The 20,839-nt window shown below is 40.1% G+C and overlaps 1 protein-coding gene across 9 annotated transcripts in view; it reads left to right on the top strand.

The window, feature by feature from the left end:
- Positions 1-20,839, top strand: part of WDR17 (WD repeat domain 17) — a 165,232-nt gene that overhangs the window by 133,808 nt on the left and 10,585 nt on the right. For 6 of the 9 annotated variants that reach the window (XM_075611116.1, XM_075611089.1, XM_075611053.1 and 3 more), the window contains exons 18-27: positions 1,490-1,554; positions 2,118-2,250; positions 7,132-7,220; positions 7,820-7,919; positions 10,216-10,355; positions 10,987-11,007; positions 13,091-13,202; positions 14,410-14,551; positions 17,276-17,378; positions 19,751-19,852. In XM_075611116.1, the coding sequence (XP_075467231.1) occupies positions 1,490-1,554; positions 2,118-2,250; positions 7,132-7,220; positions 7,820-7,919; positions 10,216-10,355; positions 10,987-11,007; positions 13,091-13,202; positions 14,410-14,551; positions 17,276-17,378; positions 19,751-19,852 (1,007 nt within the window). The remainder of the gene's footprint in view (positions 1-1,489; positions 1,555-2,117; positions 2,251-7,131; positions 7,221-7,819; positions 7,920-10,215; positions 10,356-10,986; positions 11,008-13,090; positions 13,203-14,409; positions 14,552-17,275; positions 17,379-19,750; positions 19,853-20,839) is intronic. The other 3 variants (XM_075611061.1, XM_075611080.1, XR_012803465.1) reach the window with 2 other exon arrangements.

Genomic DNA, 20,839 nt, shown 5'->3' with positions numbered 1-20,839 from the left:
TCTCGTGACTGCCTAATCACATGATCTTCCCCACAGAACTTTGTATCTTTGGTCCCCTTCTGCTGCACTGACAGCCATTTAGTAAACCCCAGAACCGAATCTTCACCGATCGATCACAGGAGAACGGATCGATCGGCCAATCAGCTAATTACTTATCATTGTGTGTATTGTATTGATGCACATATTAAAGAGAAAAATTTTAAATTAAAAATAAAACGGCAGCTTGGACTATTGCTTTAAGGCACAGCAATTAACGTGATGTTACGCAAATAGTTAACAGACGTTTGCTTCCCTGACTTTTACGTAGATTCACAAAGCTACTGTGGATCTATGCAGAAACAACAGGCGTTAACTGAAGTTAACATCTCATTAAGTAACAGACGGAGCTTTGTGGATCTGTCCCATAGTATTATAGCTGATTACAGTATAAGAATATTTTAGGATAGCAACATACAATATCTTTGGGAGATGAAGATATCCAGGAACATAGATTTAAAAAAAGGGGGGAATTAATAAGATAGTACAAGTATTTCTTGTGATAATCAAAATTGGTAGCCAACACTCATAAAGAAAATGAATACACAGCAGCCAAGGAAGAATGAAGCAAAAATAAAGTGTATTAGCTCATAGTGTATAGACACATAGCGAAAGATAATAACAAAACATCAAACCTACAATAAATTGTGGAGGCTCACACTCAGAGACAGCTGAAATAAATCAGAACATGCTTATCTGTGAGCTCCACAGTACTGAATGTAAAAAACACAAAATAAAGCTGGTATTCGGGCACGGTACATATAGGAGACATAAAACGGGGGGACACTGATATCCATAAGTGAATAAGCTACCACACAGGCGGGGGTAAAAAAAGGCAGGATGGGGGAGAGAAAAAACACAAAAAAAGTGACATGGGTGGCAAAGTTTCGGGGGAGAACCCCATCTTCAGGCCTGTCTCTCCAGGTTCTACCTAACCTGAAGTACTTCCCTCAGTAAAAAAGCCTCAGTGTTACCCGCTACACCAATCAGCAAGAGTAAGGATCAAGCATAAAAAAACAGGTAAACAGGAACCAGGAAATGCCCAGCAGTGCAGCATAGGAGTGTAGCTGCCTGTATTTCTTGTGATATCCTGTTGGACTGTAATGCCCGTAGGCAAAAACAGTGCACTTCGATGTATTGTATATATGAATGCATTTGTGAAAGTTGCAGGAATTCCCAAAGTTTGATTAACCCATTATGTGTGGAAGCAGACAGCGGATTTCAAATGAAATCATTTGTATTTCCGAACACTCAATGTGGATAGTGTTATATTGAGTAAGAAAGAAAAATGCTGTGCAAGAATTATTTAGTGCAATGTTTCTTACACGTGATTTAATATCATATTAGTGGTATATTGTTTGTAAAATAAGTGAATATACATTTCACTGTGAAAAATACATAAACCTTTGAAATGCTGTGAAACAATTTAATTTGTTTGGCTTTTCTTTTTCAGTGGGACAAGGCATTATCAGTTGCCCCTGGTGTTTCTATGAAATACTGGAAAAAATTAATGCAGAGGTAAAGAAATAAAATTTGCCGTTAATCAGTGTCACTATGTAAAGCAGTAATCCACCAACTATTATTATTTTGTTACTTAACCTATGGGGTCTCTGGAAGAGATACATTGCTGTCCAAACTCCTGAAACCCTGTCCCTGAGATATTCTTGGTTCTTTAAAAAAAAAAAATAGATGTAATATGGACTTGGGGGGGCCTCAACAGAAAGACACGACGTCATCTCCCGATAATGTTGCAGCTGACCACGGCAGCCATTTTGTGTTGAATGGGCAAGTATTCTTATCCAGGGGAATTAACCATGAATAATATCTTGGGAACCAGGGGGTCATTTTGTGTCAGATTACAGGGGATTAGCTCTCGGTTCAGGTTCATTAAAAAAAAAAAAAGAGAGAGAGAGAGAGGAAAAAGTAAAACAATTATTAGTATCACGCATTGCTGCTTTAAAGTCAGTCGAACCATGTTTTTATTAAAGGTGCATGATTCAGAGGCACAACGATGATGCTATCTCATTAGCGCCCTTCTTTCATGCTATAAAACAAAGTGAACACATCTTGTTTAATTATAGAAGAGCAAGTCAACTAATTGAAGAAGAAAATGATGCTGTCATTCCCTACTGCATAGCTACCGCTGATGTGAAGAAGCTTGTGAATTTTTTTACTTCCAGAGGACAACTTAAAGAGGCTTTGCTTGTGGCACAGGTATCAATATAATCTTTAAAGTCCCTTTCAGATCAGTTTATTTTGGAGATTTTATTACTATCATGGCTTACATTTTTTTAGCTAAATAAAGCCGGATTGGAGGGATTTCTTTGGAGTCAAGTAAGGTCATTACTGTAAACCAACCAAAATGGTTTGCTTTGCATAACTAAACTTCGGGTGAACTGACGTAAGATACAGCTGTTTTCTTGTGTCATGATGTTGATGCTAAAATCCTTAATTGTGAAGCAGATTTTAAGGGGCCTCTTCATTTAAAAAAAAAAAATAGGTGCAAAGTTGTCTGAAAATGGGAGAAAGTTTAGACAATTCTTTCTCTCTTTTCCTGTCTATCCCTCTCTAACACCCTAGTTTCCAATTGCACGATTCATTGAATATCATGTAAAGACTTCATTTGCTGAGATTTTCTCATTTGCATGCTAAATTTGCATCACATGGAATTGACAAGCTGAAACAAAAAATTGCTAGTGTAATGTACTGTACCAGTTCCAACAACTGTGAGTCAGGACACATTAGATGTGTTTCCACTTTGCTAGGAATTGTGGGATATAGCTGTGCTTTGGGAATGTATCTGATGTAAGAATCCAGAACACTAGCTGCTTGTCTACAATACAAGTTATATCCAGTTAATACTGAGTGTGTGTGGCTCTATTCTGATCTAAATACACTACAATGGCAACAAGGGCGTGATCTATGTGAAGAATATATATATGAAATAAAAACAAGTAACAAATAAGAATATATTAGCTTAGTCATAAATACCCACCCTCTGCCAAGCAACATGGCTACACACAGCTTACAAATATTTCCTCCATTTGGTATAGACTCAGAGCCCGCTTCTGTTGGCACAAGATGGAATAAGTGGTTTATTGAAAATATTCTTATTGCATTTAACATAACAGACAATGCTAGAAAAAGTGACATGCTCCTTCATTCTGCAGAGGAACGCGTCTATGATGTATTTGATACTCTAACAGGCATTGGTAATGTGAATGAAATAGACAATAAACTAGTCAGCTTTCTCAATATCATGCAAAGAAAAAAAATGGAAAAATAAATGTACTCATTCAGACTGTCCAGGCAGTTTCAGGAGGAATATCAGACCAGACTAAGACAATTAGCAGTCTCATGTGACTTTACCAATATAGGAAATAAAGTTGCCAACAACAACAGATTTACTAACCTTTTGGAGAACATTAAAAGCTTAGAACACCAAGTACAGGGAGGGAGCAAGTAAAGTGCTTAGAAGGAGGAACTAACAATCACATGTCTATAAACCAAATCGGAGACAAAACACATTCCAACATGGACGAAAGGTTCATACATTTTAATTACAATAGCACATGACAGAATTGTGGAGGCAAATGCCCACAGAGAACACCACATTGCACCCACTGTTGATGGGTAACATTGAGGTGACATAACCTCAATGACCCTAGAGTGGTTTAAAGTTTGACCTGACTGTTCCAGCAAACTCTTATGAGGCACGAAGCTTGCTCAGAATGATGAGTTACTGTGCCAGGTTTAACCAATAGCTGAGCTACTAACACAGCTCACAAAAAAAAGACATGGTCTGTACCTGGGAACTCAAACATCAATCCTCACTGGACAAATTAAAACAGACCATAAGGAATAGCACTGAAATTGATGCTAGACACAGCTACTGTAAACCTACAGAAGTGATGGTGGATACCAGCCCATTAGGCCTGAGAGCTATCTTATCCAAGCATGACAACTCATGTGATATTATTGTAGCCCTGTGTAATTTTGGGGTTACATGCCTCTCTCCTCTTGTGCAATAATCCCTCTTAAAAGGGCAGGTTTGCCAGGAGTAATCATAAGGTTTGCCCTCATCCCCTGTGATGTGTATTGTGTAGTGAAGGAAGTGACATCATGCTATGTGTCCAATTACAGTGACACAGGGGTGGTGCCTCCTGGAGCTATATAGTATACAACACTGCCTGAATTTAGGGTGTGTGAGTGTCTCATCCCACTTGAATAAGACTGTCTGACCTAACACATTGCCAGGGCTCTGGCAAGAATTGTGGCGCTCCCCTAGGGGAGAGGTGGCAGACTATTCCCCTTACTCTATTAGAGAGTAAGGGAAGAGCAAGGACAGCTTCTAGGGCCCTAACTAGGAGTGGTGTCCAGGGACTTCATTGAGGTGGACAACCTTTATGATGAGCGGCTAGAGACCGGCTGCAATGATGGGCAGTCTGCCACTAAAGATGACAATAAAGAATGTCCAATTTGAAAGAACATTCTTGCCTGAGAGTGGAGTCATTCAGGGGGAAGCTGCACCCAGAGGTTCTCTTTCAGAGACTCCTCCCTGCTGTCGTGGGGACCTGGAAGAGATGGAGGTGCTGTACCAGAAGTGAGTAGTTCTCAGCATTACCTCACGAGCCAGTCCTGATGTATTTCCCCATATCACCGCGGAAGACTCAGGAGTTCTTTAAGCCAGCAGGTGCACCACACTATAGTACATGTAATATGGGGCAGTTTCCTCACGTAAGGGGCCAATATGATATTGGGGGGAAACACATTTTTGGAGGCGCTGCTGAGATCAGGACAGGCTTTAGCTAGGCGAACTGATGTAGGAAAGGAACATGTATGCTACCAGGAAAGTGCTGCAGAATGGAAGGGAGCCTAGGGGTAGTCAGGAGTAGTATGGCTGCTCGCAACGCACACCCTAGGGCCCTGTATGGTGTAAAGTAGATCTGGAGACAGGGCTATTGCTGTTCTAGTCACCTTGAGGCAGCTAATCATAGGATGGCTTAGGGGGTAGCCTGGTTAACGTGGGTCAGGAACTCCTGGGAGGGTCTGCGCTAGGTGTAGCCAACAGTAGGTGACGCCCAAAGTACTGCATGGAGAAGCCCAGAGTACTTCTAGCCAGTAACCAGACTACTAACCACAGAGCACGTATACTGGACTGATATCGTGTACAGCATACACCAGAAAGAGTTTAGCCTAGCCTGAGGTAGTGCAACACAACTGAGTAAGACACACTTGCGATACTGTAGAGGTGCACTGGCATACTTTATTACATCAAAATGGTGACTGCCAAGCAGAGGAGCACCATGTGCGATTGCAAAGAAAAAGTAAAGATGGCGACTATAAGTGATGAGGTCCCGCGTGGTGCGGAGAGTCCGAAATTGCGGTTCGCGCCAGAGATGGGAAGCGCACGTGCTGTGTGGACAGCGGAGGAACAGTGTGCAGAGACGCCTATACTGAGTAGGCTGTGGAGTGGCGCGAAAGCTGTGGCCGCACCTTTACTGTCCTGCCTGAATTCCCGGGGTGCAACCCAGGAGGATAGCTGTGAGGACATTGCAATTATGTATGGTGTGTGCCAATGTATTTTTGTATTGAGGATATTGTTGTTTCCTGTATGTTTTGCAGTTGCCTGTTTGAAGGAAGGCCCCGCAAATTTAGGACCAAGTGGGGACCATTCGATCCACCAGAGGGAGATTGTAGCCCTGTGTAATTTTGGGGTTACATGCCTCTCTCCTCTTGTGCAATAATCCCTGTTAAAAGGGCAGGTTTGCCAGGAGTAATCATGAGGTTTGCCCTCATCCCCTGTGATGTGTATTGTGTAGTGAAGGAAGTGACATCATGCTCTGTGTCCAATTACAGTGACACAGGGGTGGTGCCTCCTAGAGATATATAGTGTACAACACTGCCTGAATTTAGGGTGTGTGAGTGTCTCATCCCACTTGAATGAGACTGTCTGACCCAACACATTGCCAGGGCTCTGATAGGCAGTCTGCCACTAAAGATGACAATAAAGAATGTCCAATTTGAAAGAACCTTCTTGCCTGAGAGTGGAGTCATTCAGGGGGAAGCTGCACCCAGAGGTTCTCTTTCAGAGACTCCTCCCTGCTGTCGTGGCATGGACTACAAACTGGTAGTACTGGACTAATCGTTAGTATTCTAGAAAGCAACCCACCAACCTAACACCTAGTGACTTCAGGACTATATGCTAAAGGGTAACAAACTCATAATACCATAATGATTACAAGACCATGCCCTATAGCTTTGTGCTTGAGAGCCATCAAGTAATAATAAAAACCGAGCATTGTTGACGAGAGAATGTGTGGTTCCCATGCATAGATAAAAGGTTGAACTCATGGCTAAATATGGCATTCCCAGTCCAGCTGTTTTACCCCAGAGAAACTTAGAACCACTCTGTATGTCTGCACTAATCCAGGAACATAGCTACTGGTTGATATTGATTTCTGTGGCCCCTTTCCATCAAGATATTTTCTTGTGACAGTGGACAAGAACTCTAAACTAGATATCCAATTGTGGAAATTATAACATCCACCTCGGCCTCAACTGTCATTACCCATTTGGATAACATATTTTCCACTTTTGGCATTTCTCACAAAATGAAAACAGACAATAGGCCTGTGTTAACAAGTCATCAATTTAGAAATGTTGCTGACTATAGAGGATATAAACATCAAAATATCACCCCTTACTTTCCGAAAGCCAGTGTTGAAGCTGAAAGTTTTATGCGGTGTATTAAAAAACCTATTTTGGCTACCATAGCCGATAAGCCCTCCAGAGCACAGCCATCCAACATTAGGGTGGGTGATATGGTACTTCAACAACAGCAAACAGCAAACAGGAAAACTTTATTCTCCATTTGACTCTCAACCATACACGGTAATAAACATTAATGGTAACATGGTTTCCACTGTTTCTAAAGATCGGCATGTTACTTACAACGCTTTTTACATTAAGATCATCCCTCAGCCCTCCATCAGTACACTTCAAACTCTGTATACATCAATGCACATTTGTTTCAATTTAATTTAATAGTTGCAGAAAACAGTATGACTGGTTAACTGATTTCTTCATTTCTAGGCAGCTTGTGAAGGCAATATGCAATCTGCACATATTTCAATATCTACTGTATCTCCAACTGATGGAAACAACATAGAGGATTATAATGAGTAAGTCAAGTTAATTATCTGTCTATAAAGCTAGTTCTATTGTTTAGTTAAGTATTACTGTGCATCACAGCAACAGCAATCAAAATGGTATAAAATTACAAGTACATTCTGCAGAACGAACATATTTTTCTGACTTCATATCTGAGTACTGGAATATCCCGATGTGTATGTTTTCCCAGAGAACTGGTTCTTAACCTAAATGCACAATCGGGCATTTTGGATTGACCACCAATATTCCTTGTATATGAAAATATATATCAAGATGCATCCATGTGTGTTTACTAATTCATTAGTTGTTACTAAAATGTACCTGTTGAAAAAGCTTCCAAAAATATGTGTTACTGTATATCCAGCTGCGCATGAATGCGCGAGGACAGATGTAGCAGACGTTACTCCTCCCGTTAACGTGATGCATTATTTAACAGTAGCACTATTAAAAACAATGGGCAAGGAGAAAATGCACAGGTTTTTTAACGTGTTATTTCATGCGTAATTTTGAGTCAACTGAGGTGATAACATCTGCGGCATCTGTAGCAGCCATATGTTAATTACAACAGATACATTGAAATTAAGTCATTCCACCTCCTTTTTACTTGCAGACTTCTTCACAAAGTCAGTGCAGAGTTAGCGGAATGGTATTTCCAGGATGGAAGGGCAGTCCTTGCAGCATGCTGCCATTTGGCTGTGGATGATATTGAGGTTGGATTCACTATACATTCTTGTTCCACATATTAACAACACATGGGAATGTTGAACTGCTACAATAAGGATTCTATCGCTTATCTTCATTTAACTTCTTAGTATTCAGTAATGTTGTAGGTTGTTATTCACCCTGTAATCCCGCGCCATGACATGGATATTCCGAGGTATACACCACTTTATTTGTTAAAATAACGTCCGCTGCATCTGTAAAATGCCCACTTTAAAATGCAACACACTTAAATGCAATGCAATTTGACTCCATTTTGGTACCATGTGTATCAATTTGCGGTATTAGGAGGTAAATAGGAGAATTTATGGGGGATTACATGATGCACATTCTCTGAGATGCTCTTCTGTGCTTAATCTTTTCAGTTTTCTCTGTGTCATAAGCTAATTAGTTAATCAACTTTATTACATTGGTAAATATTGTTAACTATTTTGTTACATATGATGCAGCTTGGAAGAAATAATAGTGCAATGTATAAGAAAAATACATTTTTCTGTGTTTTAATACATAGCTTTCATAAGTTTCCACATGGGAAGGGTTTTCAATATTTATGTATGTCACAGGAGACCTGTCATTTACACCTTTTTAGAAGGATCATACATTGAGCAAAACATGTAAAGTAAAATAAATTGTGATTTATTCACATGAAAAGGCATACACACTATGATACACAAACTACATAAGAAAGGACACACTTACTGGGGTTTTGGGGGTCAAAATTAGACTGTCCTAGTTTCAGGGACCTCAAAATAAGAAGTTTACCCTGACTGAGATTTAGCCTGAAATGTCCTGGAACTCAAATCGGCATGCAATTCCAGACGCCACCGCTCCCTTCTCTCCGGAGGACTTGGTTTTGCTTGACCAGGACTTAGCTCCAAACGTCCTGGAACTAAAATTGGCTTGAGATCCCAGCCACGACCACTATGTTCAATTCTCAGAACTTGGTCGCAAAAAGGTGGACTATTCTGGGTAGGTTTTTCTGAAGCCGGAGCCTTGCTATTTGTGCAAGAGCACTTTTTAACACATTCAAAAAGCCTGCCATTTTTTTGGCGCTTGAGAATCTGCCGGGTGATTGGCTGAGGGGTTTCTTATAGTATTTTGGAGTTCATTCACAAAATACTACAGCCAATCACATCTTGGGAACTTTCTTACCAGCCAATCAGAATGAAGCTGGTCTTGTGAAGCCAGACAAGAGGGGATTCTGAATCTGCAAAGGGACATGCACAAGTTTGCCACCTAGTCCCTTACTATTCAGATGCCACCCGCTGGGTCAGGCTCCTCCAAGTCTGGTGGGGCAAATGGTAGTCCGGACGACTTCCATTCATCCCAGGACGTGAGTACTTAAGCCCTTCTCTGTTATCCAAATGGTCTTCACACCTCGGGCATCCTCTGGTGGCTTTCAACTGCGATGTCCTACAGACAACCCTGGTTGCCTGTCGAAACATTGGTTCTGGAAGTCCCAGCTCATTTACCGTGCACAATAGTACATACTATATTAAACACAATGTTAAAGAAAAAATACTGTTATTTGTCGTAAATCTCTGGGTATGGGGAATAGAATAGAAAGCTGCACTTTATTTTCTACTAGCCTTTATTCCCCACACACTATCTCATAGCCTTGGACTGGACTCTAAGGGTCCCCTCACAACCTCATAATTATGGTTGGAGTGCCCATGAACCCCAATACAGGTTCTGGGCTACCTAGGCATTAACTGGGTATCCCCCTTAACCTAGGGACCCCTCATAGTTACAGGGACACTTTACATCCCATTGCCCCATTTACCTTTCTGGGCTGTGCTAAAGCAGGGAACTCTAACGGTGAGTCACGCAAGCATTTTCAAGAGGAGATATTGCCGGGACAATGTGCCTACATGTATCCGAGAACCAAACATGATTCTGGGGTACATTTTTAGGGGAACCATGATTTCTCTTCACCCCGATTAGCTAGGCACATTCTGATAACAATTCCTCTGCAAACCCACCCTTGAAACTCATACCTTAGCAATCCCTGCTTGCTGGCATCCCTTGAAAGGCAAAACCATAAAAATTCTTTATTGTCACGCAATTACATATTATGCAGATAAAACAGTTAGGCTCAAGAGCTGAGACTCTTGAACCCCAATACACGGATCAGAGGTAACCAAACCTTTATTTGAGAGCCTGGTTACCCCTCACCATCACAATGTACTTTGTTTATGCACAGGAATTGACATAGGCACATTTTCAAAGCTATGGTTTTATTTAGCAAATTCTAAAGTGAACGTCTGATTTTTCTTTTTGAGCAAGCTCGCCATGGCAAACCTCATCCGTGGAAATGAACTGGAATTGGCAGTGTGTGTGGGCACAGTCATAGGAGAAAGTGCTGCACAAGCAACACAGTATGCACTAGAGCTACTCGCAAGAAAATGTATGACCGTTACCACTTGGTAAGTGTGTGAGATAAACAGTACTATTACATTGGGATGTACAGTAGCTTGCATGGAAAACTGAGAAGCTATGTCTTTGACATGTTCCTAAAGCAGCAGATATATTTGTGAGAGTGATTGAGAGATGTAACGCTAGATTATTTGTAAAGATAGATCATTTGAAACTAAACATTCCATAGTCTTCACTTCCCAAGGGGCACTTTATTACAGAGGTTTAGTAGCCATGCCAAGTAGCCATATTGGTGAAGAAGTGTAGGATACAGTTTGAGATCTTTTTATGTCCTAACATGGTAGTTTATCATAAATCTAGTTCTGCACAAGCTTTCAAGACCTCCAAAGTTTCGTCTTCACATGTACAGTATATGCAATGAAAGCATATAAAAAGGTATTACAAAGTGTAGCAAAATTATACTTTTGGGTGTGACGGGCCTTTTTCAAATACTTAATCGTAAGACAGAGAACATTCCAAAAGCAGCATGGGTCCTGGAGCGATTTACACACAAACAAGAGAAGTAGGAGGATTTGAACATTCTGTTCACACATTTACATCTAATAAGACATTTCTCCCCACTCAAAGTCGCAATGGGATATGGCGCCTGGTTTTGTTAATTTTGTCATATTTTTCCTTTAGCTTTCCATCTCTTGGATACAGGTATTGTGTTTATTTTAAATGTATTTATTCTATTGAAACATGAAAAATTATGTAGCCAAGTCCACCTACCTTGCCTCCGGTGCAGGGGAGCTGCCCGTCTTTTGCCCTGGGCTCCACGCGATCGGGAGTGTGGGAGCGGCCATTTTGCAAGTCGTGCATGTGCAGTGCAGTGAGGCGCGCATGCGCAGTGGAGGAGGCGGTGGCCATCTTAGAATGGCTCTGCATAGAGTATAGCGGAACTACATGTCCCAGAATCCCTCGTGGGAGGGACTGCCCATGTGGAGCCGTCCCAGTCAATGGGATTCACTTAGGCAGAAGGAAGAGGATATCCTCTGTGCACGGAAAGCCCACGAGGCAGTCCTGATGGAGGCAGCAAAGGCCTAGTGTCCAGGGAGCTAGTAAGCCCATGGACTAGGCCAGACTTCCCCGTAGGCCCCAGTTAGCTTCCCCAGCACAGTAGAGGAGTGTTGTGGGGTCTGCCCTAGCTCAGTGATTCCCAGCAGCGGAGCAGAACATCAGACAGCATGGAGTACCTCCAGACGGAGACTCCACCACATGTGCAGGCCTACAGGACAGATATCATCCAGGACTCTAAGGTGTGAGGGGACGTATGTTGGAGGCTCCGCTGCGTGGGAGTCACTCCAACTCACCACGCGAAGCAGCACCTGGGTACTGGAGTACCCAGGCAGGTACCCAACGTGCACCTACATCCACAGGGGGTAGCACTACCTCACACTTGGGTGGTAATTGTTGGGACAGGACACCAGGGTATTGGTGCCGCAGCACTCTCAGTAGTTTGGGGGAACCAGCAAATGTTGGGTCACTGAGGTTTTACTGTAGGTACAGATGTTATATGATATATATGTTAGTATGTGTGTACAGTAAACCTTAGTTACATACATTGTGTGGTGTATTACTCATTACTGTGAATTGGTTCCTGTGAGGGGTTATCCCACCAATGCTGGGATCCCTCATAGGTGGAGGTGCTGCACGCAAGGAGAAAGAGCTCACCCCAGGCTCCCAGAGGCGGAGGATTAGGCCTCCTGTGAGCAACAGGTACAGCAGCACACGTAGTTGGCGCGTAGTTCCATTAGGCATCGGGAAAGGGGGCTACATTTGAAGGCGCTGCTGAGATTCAAACCTAGGGTGCCCGAGATAGCAGAACCAAATTTAGGGAACCATGTTCGTACCCTCCAAACAAGAGATCCGTCAATGGGCCTTTGGCTTAGCCTGCAGCCACGTCACGGTATGACCCCTATGCAGCTCTATTTCAGACCCATAGGGCAGGGGTGGCCAACTCCAGTCCTCAAGGGCCACCAACAGATCAATTTTTCAGGCTATCCCTGCTTCAGTACATGTGGCTCAGTCAGTTGCTCAGTCATTATGACAGTGCCGCCTGTGCTGAAGTAGGAATATCTTTTCAGGATATCCCTGCTTCAGCACAAGTGACTCGATCAGTGGCTCAGTCATTATGAAAAAAACACTTTAAATATTTGTGCGTTAGAAAATGACATGCAACTTACAATTTTGTTTCAGTAGAGCTGCATTAAATATTGCACCAGTGTTGACGCAACATCTTGCGTTAAGGAGAGCAATTACGTCTGCTACATCGGTCAATATGGGCCACTGTGCTGTATACTTTCCAAGGAAAATATTTTCTTTATGAAAGCCATCATAACCATTAAAATTGTAGCTCAATTTCAGTTTTCACTTGCTATTCTCATACCATTAACAATATTTCAGGTCAAAATAAGTATGCAAATATCTGTTACTGTATATGTAAAAAATGGGATACACATATTTTGTGGAAGAAATCATTATTTCACCGCAAATCACATTCTTTTCAGTGTCTTCATTTGTGTTTGTGGAATATAATTTGTAAGGTGTATGTATAAGCTTCAAACTATTTATCCCACTGTAACATTGAAAGGCCTTTACTTCTCAGAGATCTCTCATCCTTCTGCATCGATACCCGGCATTCATTTGAATGGTGCTTTCTACAGTACAGTTAAGAGCCTTGCACACTGGAAAATGATATTGTCAAAGCTGCTGATAAATGTATGTTAACATGTTATTTGTGCAGGGATTTAGCAGCAGATCTTCTCAGGATGAGCCCAAGCAATCACCTCTTCCTAGTAAAGCTGTGCACATTTTATCCAGGAAGCACTGCAGAAATAAATGATCTACACGAAAAAGTATGTTTCAGAAGTGGAATTGTATTGTGTTTTGTTCCCCAAAACCTCCTTACTGTATGTAAATATACATTTAAATAACGTGCCTCTGGAATTCACATTTAATGGTCATTTGTTAGTCAGCAAACATTATTATTTTTTACCCATTTTGCAATATTTCATAATGGCATTTTATCAGGATAAAAATTAAAGGGAAATGTTGAATATAGTGAACTCCAGTGGTTACAAAAAAATGTAACTACTGTAGTTTAATGTAAATAAACAGCACAACTGCAGACATATTCCTACACAGATGTATGGCACCTACAGAAAATTAGATCAAAAGTAAAATGATTTGTAAAAAGAGGGGCCAAATGCCAATCGCATTCAAAATATCCAACCTGGAGCATATTTGTGTTCAAAATAATTTGGCAAAAAAACATTGAAGACACATTTCAGGTTTGTAATGTGCCCCTTCTCAGGTGTATGGCACAGTCTCCAAATATGGAAGATTTTGATGAAATATTATTATTTGGCTGTGCTTTGAGCACAAAACATTGCATTATAAGCACTTCTAGGCAGAGATTCAGTGCACATGTAAATTGTATGTACAGATTGTCTTCCATATCAGAGATGTTTAAAAACATGAAATTAAGAGACTTAATAAAACTGAGAGTGTGCCTTTAGCATCCTCCACATTTAGTATCCTCCGCATTGTTTTCACAACTTATCTCCCTGGCTGCTGGTTTGCACTCCAGTTAGAAAGAACTTTGCTTACAGATATTTCCCCAGGCTTTTTCCTCCCACGCTTCTAAAAGCATCTTTCCTTCCACACACCAGCACAAGGTAAAGAAAACACAGTGAACCTCTCAGCGATGCTCTGCCTAGGAGAAAATGCATTATACAGATGTCGCAAGACTTATCGTATTCGGCACCGGGGCAAGTTGCAGGACTGCCACAGTGTAGGAGATTTATTACTGCGGGGGGTCCGATCTGGAAGAATGGACCCCCCTGCAGCCGGAACGCGGGAGCACTATCTGTAGTGCCACGACTTCTTGCTTCATGTGTATAATACAACCACAGGTCAAGCACAGAGTTAGATTGCTTACTGTGCTACATTGCTAGCACAACCAAGTTAGGAAAAGAGAAAGGTAATGTTGTATCTTCTCTAGTGAATCATTTATAAATTGGCTTATTTTCAGATAATTTTTCTAAATGATTGCTTTTGCAGTGTAACCTGCCAAGTTTGGACGAATGTACGACGTTAGCAGAGAGTTCCCGTGCAGATGGAGATATCTTTCAGGCTGTCAAGTATTGCTTGTTAAGTTCAGAACCTGAAAAGGCCCTTCCTATTGGAATTCATTTTGTAAAAGGTACTGGAAGTCACTAAAATATTACCCTTTGTCCAATAAATCCAATAATAGATTCACAACTATAGTATTCTGACCTTTTGCCCAGATTTAAAGACACCTTAAAAATGCATTCATTCTCCTGGCTTCCGCAAGTTCTGTTTTAGGCAGGAGATACAAAAAAAATCCTGCTAATGGAAAACTAATAACAAAGCCTGAATCCCACTACAATATATAAAGAATACAGGGCCATATTTACTAAGCAGTCTTCTGCCATAAGACACCTGGCAACAAGAAACACCCAATTGCCCATTCCCTGGAATAGGAAGTTGTCTTATGTCAGTAGGTATTATGTGTAATCATCATAGATAGATGTGGGCATTGGTGCTAACTACTGAAGATAAAACAATATAATTAAGCTAAAAGCACTCCAGACAAGGATAAAAAGAACCATAGAATGTCCTCCAAGGGAAGCTGCTGAAGCAATAGGGTAAGAGGTCTCCTATATGCCTACAGGCATCTTATCTTCTACCCACCTTCATTGATGGATATCAGAATACTTTATTATTTGAAAACTTGCATATCTTATTTATGGCCCATATTTAATAACAGTGTCATTTGAAAACACACCTTCCAGTGCTGGAAGGTGTCTTATGGAATAGCAACACTTGGTTAATATGGCTTTAACTTTAATGAGCTTTTATGGGTTCTTTTATCTGTGCATATATGAACATAAGCTACAGTATTCTTCGCTTTTTAAGGGTTACCTTACTGGGATGTTTTGAATAGAAGGGCAAATTAATGTGACTTAAAACTAGAAAAAGAAGGCCAACATTTAAAAAATTTGTGTTAATCACAGTTTAAGTGCTACTCCAAATCCGGGTGTATAAAACATTTAAAAAAAATGTAAAATGGGTAGCAGCAGCATCAAGTAATCTAGTTACTTAATCCATTCAGACATTGATGAAACAAATAACTAGTGGCTGTTTCTTGACTCCTTATTACATCTCTACTATATATTTTGGGAAATTGTTTGCCTGCTCGTTATGTATTTGGATACCTCTTAAGATATTATAACCACATTTTGCATGGTGGTTCCTGAGATCCAGGAGCAGGTTTTTGTTTATGTTTGCATACAATAGGACACCATTTTGAATCAAGATGGCAGACTGAACCTTTAAAAACTGCACTGATTTTAACCAACTTCGGCAGGATTGTATTGCATATACATATGCTTCATGGTCTTGGAGCTATTGCTCTTACTGACAGACAAACAGGCTATTTTATTACCATACATATATACACTTATACACAGACACACCAAACACATAAATATATATTCAATTGATAAAACATACTGTAGTTAAGGTTTGTAAGTAAACCATTCAAAAGTCTGTACATTTTGAAGTTAAGGTGACATGCAACATTAACTCCCACCCCCTCCCTCATGCTTTGTTGATGTCATCATACATGACGTCACAAATGACATCACTGAAGAGATCACATATCACATCACAAATGGCATGATCACATCACATCAGAAAATGGAATCTCATGGAACTTGGCTTAGCTTAAAGTAGCAGAACTGGATTTAGCTGGACATGGTAAACTTTATGGGAACTGGAAAAAATGTGCATCTTTTTGCTCCTGATGGAAAAACTAAAAATATAGTTTAACAGCATTAGAATAATAATACATAAACAATGTTCATTAGGAAACTAAAAAATGTACTTATCCATTTATAAATCTTAGTATTTTGTGGTTTCTTAGAGTCCCGAGGAACTTTGGGTACTGTACTTTCAGCCAGTTTATACGTGCACTATAAAGACCAACAATGTCTCAGGCTGAATATAAGATGGAGAAAGATATGGCTTAATGTGTTGCTGTCCATTTTTTTAAATATTCTTTTAACATGATATTTAGCATACATTAAAAGTAACCGCCGTTAGACAGATAGTTTGGGCGTTATATATATATATATATATATAGTGAATAAATGAGAACAAGGCACTCCGTCAGGTAGATATAGGTGGGTGCTAATCCTATATAAATCAAATAGGCTATACGATACCGTGTAAGCAGATATCAGAGGCAGCACTCCAGTAGATAGTCAAAAAAAAAAGGGTTGTTTAATGTGACATATAAACCAACGTTTCGGTCCTCCACACGGGACCTTTCTCAAGGTGATGAACCCATCACCTTGAGAAAGGTCCCGTGTGGAGGACCGAAACGTTGGTTTATATGTCACATTAAACAACCTTTTTTTTTTGACTATCTACTGGAGTGCTGCCTCTGATATCTGCTTACACGGTATCGTATAGCCTATATATATATATATATATATATATATATATATATATATATATATATATAATCTGTGGCCGCTATTACCAGCTAATTGCCAATTATCCTCAATTGGTACTTTATAGTGAATACAGGAATTCCTGTTAAATATTTTTTTTCTCTAAATATTTTAATATACACTACATTTTTCTATAATATGGATTTTTACTGAGAAGAAATGTGCTTAATATTGTACATTATTATTTTTATATTTTCAGTGCATTATATCTAGCTCCTCTTCTTCATTCTGCAAACGTTATTAATTCAACTACTCCAACTCCTTCAATTTACATGAGAAGTCTTCATGAAAGTCCTTATTTTTAAGCACACCTGTGCTTCATTGATAATTTTATTATTCATTGCTTACTAGTTACTTTTTATCTTTTTATTTTCTGTATTCCACAGAGCAAATTAACAGCTCAGACTGGACTTTGGACTCCATTTGCCCTGTTCTTGACCTTCTGAGTTACATCCGAACTGAAAGATTAGTACTCCATAAATGTAGTGAGTGAGTATGTTTTCATCTGTTTCCAACAGACATCTGTGCGCAATGCATGGTACAAATATCTCAGGGCCACTGTATTTACAGGTTTTCACCTTAATTCATTTCAATAGTAATAATAATACCTAATTTTCCTTTTTCTGTTGTATCCTGCACTGAACATTACTGAATGATACAGACAATGTGACCCTCAGCCATAGAGCTTGCACACTCCTGTCGGATTCTTGCAGAACAGTGAGATAAAGACTTGCCAAGGCGGCTAGTGACTGAGGCTTTAATCAAACTCACATGCTGGTGTGTTTTGGGTCAACACTGCAACCGATATCTATATCTAACTATAAAATATATTCAATAATTCCTCTTAATCTATGTGAGTTTTACATTGAGCTCAGGCTATGCTGAAAAGCTGTGTAATACAGCAGACATACGTTTATAGGGTCCCATGTTAAATAAGAAGTAAAGAGTGACACACTGTGCTCATTTGCATGTCTTTGGCCAGAATCCCTGGCTGCAGTGGAAGCACTGTTTGCTTAGTGATAATGGGGAAAGACAGGATTGCAGACCTGTGAGACATGGAAATGAACCACAAGGGGAATTTTTATTTACTGTACATTGAGCTTCAAATGGAAACATTCTGAGTGACAATTCCTGACTATTGACTACTCCTTGTTACTTCAACTAAACTGTTTCAGCTCTGCTTGCAAAGGTCTTACAAATCCGGAGAACATGAATAGCCTAAGGCAGGTGTGCACAAACTTTTCAGTCTGTGTCTCCTGTCTGCTCTCCCCACCCCTACCCCCCCCTTACCTTGGCTCCAGCATCACACCGCATTGCCATGGCAAGGCATTGCCCGAAAGCCAGGGAGGGACTGGAAGTCACTGACTGCTATTTAACCCCTTGAACAAGTGCTGCCAATGTAGCAGGTACCAAAATGTCCACAGCAACCAGGTAAGGGCAAGTTCCAGCCAAAGCCTGGACAGGAACCCTTACACACTGCATATCATTTACATGCCTTGGGAAATAGTGTGGGGCCTCTGTAACCGCTGCAACCCCCCCCCCCTGGAAAATCTTGTGCCCCCCAATTTGTGCACCCTTGGCCTAAGGAAATTAATCCACTCTGCCTAATTTATGTATCTAATAACATGAAGGTTAGGTGCAAAAGTTAGACAAATACATAGAACAGAGAGGGGAAACGTCCCTTACATTCTGTATAAACGTCACTTTTAATAAAATATACTATAACAATCCTTACACTTCCAATCTTAATGATTAACAAAGGTCGCACAATTAGTAAAGGTTAAATGATATATTATATAATATAGGATTCTATATTTTATTCAACGTTACGTTTTATATTTTACTTAGAATATAGAGTATAGCATTTAAGGGACTTTTTATCTTTTCTTTATAAATTTCTTAATAAATTTGGAGAAATACCTACAAAAAAATGTAGAGAGGTGATAACAGGTCAAAAGGATTATAATGTAGGGAGAGTTAAAGAAAGAGGAAGCATGGGTATTAAAAGATAATAGATAAAAATGGAAAAAGTAGTAGTGTACATTTTTCTCTCTACAAACTGAATGACAAATGCACTAGCTGAAGGAAATCCAAGCGTTTTTTCTGCTTGTGTTTGCATCAAATGTAAGAAACTGTTTCCTACCTTTAATGCAAATTGTTAGCCAGAAAAGTTTCTGCAACTTCAATTCTTGCATCCTGCAGCTCCTCCTATGGATACTCTGTAAATCGCAAGCTGACACACATACTGTAGGGCAAAACTTGGAGCCAAGACTGTGATACATTGACACAAACAAATGCAAGATGATAGCAGAGAATATTAACCCCATTAAAACGCAATAACACACACAATAAAGCGTTTAAAAATACATCTCTTTAACCATTGTTTTCAATGCCCTTCTTTTAAATAACATGCCCATGTTGATGGAATGCCTAGTGTTAACGGGTGTAATAACACCTGCTACAGTACATCTGTAGCTCCAAATTTGCTTTGATACATTAACCCCTATTGTCTGTTTTCATGATATGTAACATTTACTTTAATGGTTTATTAATCAATCACTGTCTTCACAAAAATCAAGCAAATGAAGCTTTAAACAGCGACCTTAGGAATAGTTTCTTATTCAGTAGGTCTTTGCACAATCTCTAATGTGAATTGTCCTTTAGTGACAAATGTCATCAGGCTGTAAGTGCCGTAGAGGCTCCAGCTCATATAATGGTACCTAAGGTGATAATATAATGTCACAAATGTAAATGTTATAGACCGTGCTATAACGCAATGAATTGTTACATATACCATGAGTTCATTTTCCCACCAATTTGATTTCACATGAAACAACGTTAAACATTGTGTTTTCTTACAGAGTGCGCAATGAGCTGCTCATATTATGTGGATACACCGGTGCTTTGCTTGCTATTAGAAGACACTACACAAGCATTGTTCCTGCACTTTATGAGTACACAAGGTAAATAATGCTGTTTTTTTTTTAACTATATAATCAGTTGATAATAATGAAAATACATTTATGGAAGATCTGCTTATGGAACAGTCACCAAAATGAAGCAATGTTTAACCCAGGGGTGCTCAACTCCAGTCCTCAAGCGCCCCCAACAGGTCAGCTTTTCAAGGTATCCCAGCTTCAGCACAGGTGGCTCAATTGAGCTACCTGTGCTGAAGCAGAGACTGACCTGTTGGAGGTTGGGGGACAATGAGGACTTGAATTGAGAACCCCTGGCTTAACCAATTGAGTGCCAGATGGTACCAACAAAACATTGCATTTCAGTACATTGCTGACCACTAAGATACTTAGAGGCAATCCAAGCTGTTTTTTTATACAGGGTTGAAGCAGGGAGTTTTACGGATCTGAACCCAATTCATTTCAGCTCCGGGGACCCCATTTTTTAATCCTGTATTGAAAAATGAAGGGGGAAAAACAGGGGGGGGGAGGGATATAATATGGATGGCTCCTTCAATGTGTTGAAAAGCAAACTGCAAATAACATTTTAAATAGGAGAATGTGTATTATGAGGCTATCATACAACTTAAATCCCCAGTTTGCCAAGCTCATCCCATATTCATTATAATTCCAGACTTACGCCCAAATTTAGTAAGCGGTGCTACACCATGAGACAGAAGACCAGCTTAAATGAATGAAATTAAAATGTGTTTTACAGAATAGCAGGGCTTAGTAAATATAGGCCTTAGCATTTTTGTGTGAGAGAGCTGTAGGGGCATGACTTTACATACAAAAGCAAAACATAAACAGTTCCAACACACAATCCTTTCAATAACCCTTTCCCATAAGCCCAGATCCACAAGAGGTGCTAAGCTGTAGCACGCCTTTACTCCCATTAATGGGAGTGCTTAATGCATCATTGTATTTAATCTTCAGAGGTATTATTACTGGGATTTATTTGCATTCGTTGTATAAACCCTTATATTTTGAAGTATC

The sequence above is a fragment of the Ascaphus truei genome, chromosome 1 (assembly GCF_040206685.1).
Source record: "Ascaphus truei isolate aAscTru1 chromosome 1, aAscTru1.hap1, whole genome shotgun sequence".
In the NCBI taxonomy this organism is placed as follows: domain Eukaryota; kingdom Metazoa; phylum Chordata; class Amphibia; order Anura; family Ascaphidae; genus Ascaphus; species Ascaphus truei.
The sequence above is the reverse complement of the archived record's forward strand: the minus strand, read 5'-3'. Positions and strand labels throughout refer to the sequence as shown.